This window comes from Lepisosteus platostomus, chromosome 5 (assembly GCF_059453375.1).
Source record: "Lepisosteus platostomus isolate fLepPlt1 chromosome 5, fLepPlt1.hap1, whole genome shotgun sequence".
NCBI lineage: Eukaryota > Metazoa > Chordata > Actinopteri > Semionotiformes > Lepisosteidae > Lepisosteus > Lepisosteus platostomus.
This window is the reverse complement of record NC_142615.1, coordinates 14,323,267-14,332,504: the sequence shown is the minus strand read 5'-3', so window position 1 is coordinate 14,332,504 and position 9,238 is coordinate 14,323,267. Positions and strand designations below refer to the sequence as shown.

The 9,238-nt window shown below is 46.6% G+C and overlaps 1 protein-coding gene across 5 annotated transcripts; it reads left to right on the top strand.

The window, feature by feature from the left end:
- Nucleotides 1–227: 227 nt before the first annotated feature.
- LOC148663830 (uncharacterized) lies at nt 228–5,881 on the top strand. Of its 5 annotated transcripts, none has more exons than XM_088631396.1 (4): nt 228–916; nt 1,744–2,091; nt 2,706–2,939; nt 5,087–5,881. In XM_088631396.1, the coding sequence occupies exons 1-4, from the start codon at nt 901–903 to the stop codon at nt 5,101–5,103; spliced, it is 615 nt and encodes a 204-aa protein (XP_088487522.1). In that variant the 5' UTR covers nt 228–900; the 3' UTR covers nt 5,104–5,881. The 5 variants fall into 5 exon arrangements, with proteins under 5 accessions (XP_088487522.1, XP_088487523.1, XP_088487520.1 ...); XM_088631397.1 differs by having other exon boundaries at nt 228–943; nt 2,799–2,939; XM_088631394.1 differs by having other exon boundaries at nt 228–943.
- Nucleotides 5,882–9,238: the final 3,357 nt, after the last annotated feature.

The window sequence follows — 9,238 nt, the reverse complement described above, 5'->3', positions numbered from 1 at the left end:
TTCAGATTTGCACCAGGGCAATTTACTTTTGTAAAGAAAAGTAAGCTGCCTGTTTTTAAGAATGACAGTGATAGTAACCTGCCTACAATTAGCTTATTAAAAGTCATCAGTCAGCCCTGGAGATGACAAGCAGGTGTTGTTTGTGTGTGTGTGGGGGGGGGGGGTTGGGAAATCTGTGTTAATACGGGGGCATCATTCTCAGTTCCTGGTGTGTCTTCCTGGTTTTGTCCCAGTTGAGCTCTCGGTCACACAGCTGGTCTAATTATTTAATTAACTGTTTAATTATAATGTAAAATGGGCTTAAAGGCCCCTTTTTCAGTAGTTGTGCCCCTCAGGAAAGTGACTGTAGGGGTATCGAAGTCTGTCTGATTAAATAATTAGTTGAATTGTGTAACTGACTCCAGCCAGTTAGTGAGTCTAAGACCCCCTCCCCCATGTTAAAGGAAATCTCACCATTAAAAATGGACCCAGGCTGGGATCTGTTCTGCATCTCTTTCTCAAGCCAGTTTTATACCAGTGCTACCCAATGGTGAAGTCATTCCAATCACAGGAAACGCATACACCAGGGCCAGTTTGCCCAGAAGCCATTTACCCCCATCTGCATGTCTTTCGACTGTGGGAGGAAAGCAGAGCACCCAGAAGAAGCCGACAAACTCAAGGAGAACATGCAAACTCCACACAGACAGCACGCCCAGTCCTGAATTGAATCCAGGAGGGCCCCAGCCCCCCCCCTCCGGGGTCTTATTTAAATTACGACAGAACTGAGTTTAGAAACGCCCACACCTCACAGCGGGTCAGCTGCGGCATCAGAGAGCAGCGGTGAAGTCTCTTGGCCAGTGACCGGACGTGAAGTCCCGCCGGAGTCTAGCGCCTCGTCAGTCTGGCTCAACAGCGGCTGAGATGAACGGGCTACACGGTACAGTTCATCTGCTCTTCTTCATCTGTGAGTACGCCTTCGTGTGTCGAATACACGCATTTCAGTCTCACCTTAGCGGAGGGGCGCCGTTAAACGTTTCCTTGCCTGACAAAGTGTAACTTTACAAAGCGGAGTTGACGCCCGTTTCCGCCGTCAACTAGAGAGGCCGGTATCGGGACTCGAAAGCTTTAAAATCTCGACATTTCTTCTCGTGGCGCTCATGTCCCGGCTACCGACCCGGGGAGCAGGTATTTCTCAAACAAAATACTGAAATTAGATCTTAAACTGACACTGAGGTGACTGCACAATAAACAGCTCTTAAAACGCGCAAAACCGATGAAAGGGTTTGCAGCGGTTACGAACATTAAAGACGGTTTGGGATTTTTTTTTCTTTTAAGAAGAGCACAGTGATCGTCTTGTATACTCGCTGTCCTCTGCCATTTTTTCAGATTCTTATAATCAAAGAGCATTAACGGGTGGAACGACCACTTTTTAAAACGGTGCTCTTGATTTGTAATGATCCCTCTGTTGCACTTTAGCGAAGAGGCCACATTAGTTGATAGAAGATCTTGGCCGATATCGATCTGCAGGTAGTTCGCGGTGAAAATGATTGGCAGTGACTCAACTGAAAGAATTATTGATTAATTGACTCACTTGTTTATTGAACTCGTATCCACAAGCGATGGGGGCTACTAAACGGTCAAGGTAAATCACTTCATTCAGAGTTGTTTTGCTGAAGTTCTGTACACGTAACGTGATAGCTTGTGCAATCCTACACAAGAGGCGCTTTCTCTGCAGAGGATAGATTTCTCTCCGCGTCTCTCCAGGTACCGCTGTGCGGGAGGCAGCCGGTACCGGCGCCGCGGTGAGACCCGTCGGAGTCGGGGACACGGTGGTCCTGCCCTGCGACCTGCAGCTCGGCTACGAGGTGATGTGGTTCGTCCAGCGTGACGAGACACTGTTTCTGGGGCTCCTGGCCAGTAAGAGCCAGGCGGAGACGGTCAACTTCAACTACGCGTCCGACTCCCGCTTCTCTCCGGCGCTGAACCCGTCCACCGGCTCCATCGACCTGAGGATCCGGAACGTGTCGCGAACAGACCTGGGGCTCTTCTACTGCGCGGGGAAAGCGCAGGGCCGGGTTGGTGTCGGAACCGGCACCAGGCTCGTCTGTGCGGGTGAGGACGGAGCCTTTTTCTAGATGCTGTCGGGTGTCAGATAGCGAAATAATAAGAGATAGTGGGTGTCGGCCGGCGGAGCTCTTTCTCTCGAGCTACAGGAAAGAACATTTCTCGGACACCTGCGGTTCTGTCTTTAATGACACACAACGACCTGCGCAGTTTCAGGGAGCTGAAAGCGTCCAAAACACGCCATGGTGTTTCTAATTAGCACCCGATTGGTAATCTACATAATGAACAGGACCAATCCGAGAAGAGTGTCAATTTCGTACAATATCCCAAAGCGCTGAACAATATGATGGACAATTAAAATAGAAAAGTTCACACTCTGGCTCATTTCTCAGACTGCTCTGTCTCAAGATGGATGGGTATTGATTTAATGAATTAAAACAAATTCTCCCTTCGAGCACGCTAAAACTGTGAAACTCCCCGTGCTTATTTGCGGAGATCAAGAGCCCCCTTTCTCCTGTGTTTCCATCCAAACCTGAACACTAGTGGAAGCGAGTCGGTGTTTTCCTCTCCTCCGTGTCCGTACTGTACTGCTCACTGTAACAGCATCTGGAAAGATCTCTGGTGACAGAAGATCCAACGATCGATTGTTTCCTTTCTTAAAGACGGCAACTGTGATGTGGGGAAGCCCGTTTTGTTATCCCATTTCGGAGCAAGCCATTCTCCAAGTCTCCTTCCTGCACTCGTGTTTTCACCAGGTGGACAGTGTGAGGATGACCATCGGCAGGCGCGGTCTCCCTTTGAGCTGGAGAAGTCGTGCTTCATCATTCTGTTGCTGGTGCCTCCTCTCTCTGTCCTGATAACGTCCGGCTGCGTCTTCAGCCTCTTCCGCCGGACAGGTCAGTTCACAAGCCCAGGAGGTACTGTCCCCTACTGTCAGAGGACTGCAGGGAGCTCTCTTCTGTACGGGGTTAAAGACGTGTCTCTTGGACTGCAATGAGCTGTCTTCTGTACGGGTTAAAGACGTCTCTCGGACTGCAGGGAGCTCTCTTCTATACGGGGTTAAAGACTTGTCTCTTGGACTGCAATGAGCTCTCTTCTTTATGGGGGATAAAGATGTCTCTCGAACTCTAGGGAGCTCTCTTCTGTATGGGGTTAAAGACCTGTCTCTCGGACTGCAGTGAGCTCTCTTCTGTACGGGTTAAAGTTGTCTCTCGGACTGCAGGGAGCTCTCTTCTGTACGGGTTAAAGACGTGTCTCTCGGACTGCAGGGAGCTCTCTTCTGTACGGGTTAAAGACGTGTCTCTCGGACTGCAGGGAGCTCTCTTCTGTACGGGGTTAAAGACGTGTCTCTCGGACTGCAGGGAGCTCTCTTCTGTACGGGGTTAAAGACGTGTCTCTCGGACTGCAGTGAGCTCTCTTCTTTACGGATTAAAGACCTGTCTCTTGGACTGCGGCGAGCTCTGTTCTGTAAGGGGGATAAAGATGTGTCTCTCGAACTCTAGGGAGCTCTCTTCTGTATGGGGTTAAAGACCTGTCTCTCGGACTGCAGTGATCTCTCTTCTGTACGGGTTAAAGACGTGTCTCTCGGACTGTGGCGAGCTCTCTGCTGGACGGGGTTAAAGACGTGTCTCTCGGACTGTGGCGAGCTCTCTTCTGGACGGGGTTAAAGACGTGTCTCTCGGACTGCTGTGAGCTCTCTTCTGTATGGGTAAAAGATGTGTCTCTCGGACTGCTGTGAGTTCTCTTCTGTACAGGGTTATAGACGTGTATTTCTGACTGCAGCGAGCTCTCCTCTGTACGGGTTAAAGACGTGTCTCTCAGACTGCACGAGCTCTCTTCTGTACGGGGTTTCTCTCGGACTGTAGCGAGCTCTCCTCTGTACGGGGTTAAAGACAAACTTGCGTGGTTATTATCTATACTTACCTGCTGCAGACCTTAGTTATAGATTGCTTAGCAAACACTTGTCCAGGGTAACATGCACATTGTTTACATAAACTGATATATCTTTACTGCTCAATCAGTGATTTTCTCCAGTGATACCTGATACTTGAATGTCTGTGTGAAACCCACATCAGAGGTCAGTACAGTGAAAGTCCTGCACAGTAATTACCTCCTCCCGTCTTTTATAGGAGTACCATCAGTCAGAATACAGTCTGATCAGATCGGATCTGTTTCTGCTCATTCTGACCAGGTGCAGAAATGTACATCAGCCCTGAAAAGAGAGAGATGCAGGAGGAATGTATAGGTATTTGGCATCATTCCCCAGTGACTAACCATGCAGATAATACTCGTTACCTGTCCTCTAATCAGGACAGGAGTCGGTTTTTTACACAAAGGGTGGTGGAGGTGTGGAACAAGCTGCCCAGCCATGTTGTTGAAGCCAATAACCTGACTTCTCTTTTTTTAACATTTTGATTTGATAATGAAAGAATTTACAAATACAAAGTACAACAATTTACAGCTTTCATCTTTCATTTTTTGATCATATTGTTTTTATATAAAGAACTATTTACATTATGCCAGCATAGGAGGGTGGTTACAACTAGAAATACATTCAGCAAAAACACAACAAATAACCCACATTCTAGACAAAATGGTTTCATTCTCATTTCTAGAACAGAATCAGGTCTCAGCTGGGACACAAACCCAATCCAGTCTTGCCAGCATTTGCTAATCCTTTCTGCTTGTAACCTGAGAGAAAAGGTGATCTTTTCCATTATATACATCTTTCACAACATTGATCCACTGTTCCGGTGTTGGAGGTCTTTAATAGACCATATTCCCATGATCGTTTTCTTGCTAGGAACTAAAAGAATTAGGAGGCACTTGTTTCTACAAAGAGTGGCGGGGGTGTGGAACAAGCTGCCCAGCCATATGGCTTCCCTCAACACACAGCTGAATGAAATCCATGAGTCTTGACTACCAAACAGACTGAGAGGGCTCTTGTAACTGTCCTTGTTTTCTTGTGATTTAAGAAAAATGTATCCAGACTGTTGCTCTGAAGTACAGCTGGACCCTAAGTTAATCTTTGTTCTGTTTTCAGGAAGTGGACCACTTTGATAAATCAGACTTCATCACTGTCCGGTACGCATCAGGACAAGACAGTCACAGTAAAGTGTGTCTGTGTGTGCCCTGAACTCAGCTCTGTAACTCCTGGACCAGTATGTGCTCTCCTGACTCAAGGCGAGTGTCTGGTTGTTACTCCCATGATCCTTGTCCTGGCGTCTGCACTGTGTTCTCAGAACACCTCCTGGAAAGACTCTGGAATTCTGCCTGCTGGGAAGAGACCGGAGACACATCGGATCCCAGACAGGCCAGAGAGACAATGAGCATCAATAAGGTTGCGTGGTGTGATAGGGGACATACTGGACTGTGTCTGTGCCACGTGTTTAATCTAGACTCCTAGCTCTACAGCTCATGTCACACAGCTGGCAAGAGCTGCAGGACTTTACAACTGCAGATGACCTGGATTGGTGAAAGTATATTACTGCAAAAGGTAAAAATACCAAAGAAAAATGGAGTGACTCTTTGAATCAGACCTTATTTGGAAGTATTTCTGCAGATAGCTTTTTTTCTATTTTGGTTAAATATCACTGAGTGCACACATGGTACTGATGAAATATGCTTAACAGATCTAACTAAGATTTTGCACAAGAGCAGGTAGGCTGGACAAATTTAGGAACTGTGCTGACCGCTGTACTCACGCACTGCACATGCAACTTAAACTATCACATAGTTTCTTATTTTAATTTTAATAATTCAAAAAAAAAATATTTGCCAAGAGTTGCTTTTGCAGTATATGTATACATATATAACTATTAAATGTTTTTTTTTTAAACTTGTAGACTTTGCAGTGTCTGGCCGTGAAGCAGTGAGTGGGGGGGGGGGGCCGTGTGAGAAAGACGCCATCTTGGCTCAAAGCATTGGCCCTATACTGTGGCCTTGAGCCAAGATGGCCCCCAGCTAAGTTGAGCTGGAGACTCAGCTGGTGTGAATGAGTAATTAGCACTTGGGGAGAGGGAGTACAAGTCCATGTGAGCGAACACAGCTGTCTACACTACAGTTGTGTAGTGATGGATTGCAGGCTGTGTTTAGGCTAAAGCAGGTGCTGCTTTACACAAAGTGTAGTGGGAGTGTGGAACAAGCTGCCCACCCTTGTTGCTGAAACCGATAACCTGACTTCTGTCAAGACACAGCTGGATGTCAACAGAACTGGAGAACTTTTATTCCTGTCATCAAACCAAACCATGATGTAAAGGTTTATTCCTGTGCTGAAAAGAGAAGAAAAACACAACGTTCCTGCTGTGGAGACTTTGCATCTGAAGAAGGCTCCACAGCTGGAACGTTGTGTTTTTCTTCTCTTTTTTTTTGAGCACAGGAATAAACTTTTCCTTGCTCCTTTGCAGCCTACGCATGCAGACACAGCTCCCCACCTGAACTACATGATGTAAAAGTGTTTAATGATTCTAATGAATAGTCACCTGCAGACTCACTTACTGAAAGAGCAGTTTCTAAATGGTGAAAGTAGACTGAGCCCCTGGCCTCTGTCTGAGCTGCTCATCTGGTCCCTCTGAAGTAGGAGGAAGTGCTTGTGGCTGAGAGAGTCCAGACCCCCAGACTCAGGGTCCTGCAGTAGCTCAGGGGTGTGAACTATGAGCACAGAGAGAGGAGCTGTGCAGTTTGGCTGCTCTCAGAGGTGTCTGTGCTCAGGCAGGGCTCACACTGACTGCAGAGAAACTGTAGGCGGACAAGCTCAGAGCAGAGCGAAGCACAAACCAGGACAACAGGCTCACTACACTCTGGCTGACTGCACACAGGAAGACAGAGTCTCATCTGTGTCTGTCAGTGACACCGGCTTCAGTTACAAATAAACCAGTTAACTCCTTCTCAAAGGGCTAAATGATCTGACGGAGGGATTTATTTACTTCTTAAAATGTTTTTCCTAAAAGTGTATTTAGATATGACCCTAAGAGTGTTTTTGGTAAAAGGAACAGCAATAAAAAGTAAGCTACGTCTATTATGTGTACATGTACCTATTTAATATCAAGTTCTTATGAACCCATTTTAAACTCAGTAACTTTGACCTTGGAGGCTATTGGTTAGCAAATGTTGATGATTTGGAAACCACTTCCTGTTATTGAAAATTAATACCCAACAAAGTTTTCTGGATCTAAGAGATAAACAACAAACCGGACTCGGAGGCAGGGCAGCTGTAATACAGTAGTACAGTGCATGTTTTATAGGACCAAAACTAAGGCTCAATAGAAGTTACGATCAACGGGACTGAAAGCGATTAAAAAACCACAAGTCGATTCTACCTTTAAGTCTCTCTTTATTGCCTTGGGGGAAGGTGGATTGGTGAAATCTTCCCATTACGAAGCAAATGTAACCCACTTCCACACTTCCTATTCCAGGGCCGTGGGCAGAAACGTGCTCGCCAATCGGACACGGACTCGCTTTGCGCTTTCCCCTGGAATGGCGGCATACTGGTTGGCCCCGCACGGAGTTTCATGGTTTATGACCGTCAATCAAAATCCAACGGGTGGGTTTTTAAGATGCGGTAGGTCCTCTTACTGGGGCGCAGAGCGCCTCTCTGCTGCAGGAACGGCGGGGCGATGTCGCACAGAGCGACACACCTCACATTCTGCCGGGAACAAGCTGCACGACCAGTCGTGGTCTCTTTGGGAATACTACAGCCTATAATAACTCGTTTGTTTTTTACCACGACGGGCTCCAATTCGCGTTTCGCTGGGCGGTATCCGTATGACCTCTCCTTCATACATTTAAAACGGACAGAACGCGAAGATCTCCTCATTATGTAACGTAAAATCCCCAAACGTGTTGACCGAGTTCCGTCTCCTCCAGTCCTGTGTTGTCAAACACAGCTCTGCTAGATGAAGCGGAGCTCATTTCAGACATTTCAGACGCGTGACCTTGCTCTTGCAATTGGTGGGGAAATACGTGATTTAACAGCGACATCTCACGATTATCCCTAAAGAAACAGTAAAAAGACAGGTTCGGTGCTCGAGATATGAATTGTATTTTGAAAACAAGTGTATTTAAAGTCAATCTTAAGGTACGCAGCCTTGATGTATGGAAGCCCGTTTCCGCCAGGGAGTAAAAAAAACGCGCTATGGTGTCTCAGAATTGCGACTTAGTAACTCAGAATTGCGACTTCGAAATAGCCCATATTTCATTGTCTGTCCTTTTGTTATTGTATCGCTGCTCCCACCCAGGTCTTGCCAGCTGAGCCAAAGAAGACTTTTTTTAAGTAAAAAAGGACGCACAGTGGAAATATGTAAAAAGTATTAGTTTCAGTTTATAACTGTGAATTCCTCTGGATGTGAAGTGTCTATTTCTGTATCGTATTTCATATTCTGTCTCCGTTTTTGTATTTCTGGTGTTTAAATAAAAACTTTTTTAAAAAGCCCACCCTCCACTATTCCATCCGAGTACTATGGAAGCCTCACTGGCGGAAATGGGATTCCATAAAAATTAGTGTAATTAATTTGATTTTTATCAGGGCACTGTACAAGACAAGTCTTCAGGCCTATAGATCCTATGATCCTGTACGATTCATGAATATAGTGTAACGGAACGGCCGACAGACAGGTTGTACAATCTGGTCTAGACAGCACCGCCCTCCCCTGTCTATAACAGGGATGCTGGCCGCTAGGGCTAAAGAAAGTGTTCTTTAGCTCAGCTGGCAAGGCCTGGGTTCGAACCAATGCAGTGAGGCACGAACTAGGGTGGGAGCGGCGAGGGTACAAGCCCTAGAACCTGAATCCGTTACAATAACAAAAGGACAGACAATGAAATAGGGGCTATTTCGAAGTCGCAAATGTGAGATATAAAGTTGCAATTACGAGATATTAAGTCGAAATTCTGAGTTTTTAAGTCGCAATTCTGAGATATCATAGCGCGTTTGTTTTTATTCCTTGGTGAAAACGGGGTTCCACAGTTTCCCGTCTGCTCTGTGATGCTGCTTTTGTCACGCCCTCTGCAGCCAGAGGGCGCTCCTTCTCTGTCCTGTCTCTCATTTCCCGTTATTTGCTGTCCTTCCGGTGTTTCTCTCCCTCTGGGACTATATATTTCCGGGTCTTAGACTCTGCCCTTGCTCAGCATTGATGTTCGGATGTCCTGATACCTGCCTAGGACCAGGTCGCCCCACGTCCGCTACCTGAGGGCATAGGTT

Coding starts and splice junctions, on each gene's coding strand:
- LOC148663830 (XM_088631394.1), top strand. CDS start 901: ATGAACGGGCTACACGGTACAGTTCATCTGCTCTTCTTCATCT. Junction 944..1,743: donor TCATCTGCTCTTCTTCATCT/GTGAGTACGCCT, acceptor GCGTCTCTCCAG/GTACCGCTGTGCGGGAGGCA. Junction 2,092..2,705: donor CACCAGGCTCGTCTGTGCGG/GTGAGGACGGAG, acceptor CCTTTCTTAAAG/ACGGCAACTGTGATGTGGGG.